The following is a 552-nucleotide window of genomic DNA, read 5'->3' as shown; positions in this document are numbered from 1 at the left end:
CAGACTCTGCCCTCTGTTGGGTCCCATCTTCTCGGGGTCTCAGCGGCTATGTTCCCTCAGCTTCCTCCGCAGCCGTGGGCTCCGGGCCCCCGCCCGAGGCGGAGCAGGCCTGGCCACAGAGCAGCGGGGAGGAGGAGCTGCAGCTGCAGCTGGCGCTGGCCATGAGCAAGGAGGAGGCCGACCAGGTACCGGTGCGCTGCTGTGGGGTCGCAGGCGCGGGTCTGAGTCCGCTCTGTTTCCATCTCCACGCCTCGCCTCCGCCCCTCCAGCTCTCCCTCTCCACCCTCCTCCTCTCTGGAGGACTGGCCCCACCCCAGCTTGTCTCTGCTGTTCTTCACCAGGTCGGGGCCCTGACTCTGTGTCTCGTGCTCGGTCTGGCCCGGCTGTCTTCCCTCCTCCTGTGTGTGCATGTTCAGGCTCTCTCCCCGCCTCCCCGGCCCCGCCTACCACCTGACCCCGCCCCTCACACTTCCCGGCCCCGCCCTTCACACGGTTTCCGCGGCTCCGCCTCCTCTCTGACCCCGCCCCCTCGTGCTCTCTCTCCCTGGCCCC

At 69.4% G+C, this 552-nt stretch overlaps 1 protein-coding gene across 1 annotated transcript in view; it reads left to right on the top strand.

The window, feature by feature from the left end:
* Positions 1–531, top strand: part of LOC104995422 (epsin-1-like) — a gene marked incomplete at its 3' end in the record, with an annotated part of 7,435 nt that extends 6,904 nt beyond the window's left edge. The window contains exon 4 of the mRNA XM_010849300.1: positions 61–531. Coding sequence (XP_010847602.1) covers positions 61–531 — 471 coding nt within the window. The remainder of the gene's footprint in view (positions 1–60) is intronic.
* Between the last annotated feature and the right edge of the window lie 21 nt (positions 532–552).

The sequence above is a fragment of the Bison bison genome, unplaced genomic scaffold, assembly GCF_000754665.1.
Source record: "Bison bison bison isolate TAMUID 2011002044 unplaced genomic scaffold, Bison_UMD1.0 scf7180017850831, whole genome shotgun sequence".
Classification (NCBI taxonomy): Eukaryota; Metazoa; Chordata; class Mammalia; order Artiodactyla; family Bovidae; genus Bison; species Bison bison.
This window is presented reverse-complemented; position numbering and strand designations above follow the sequence as displayed.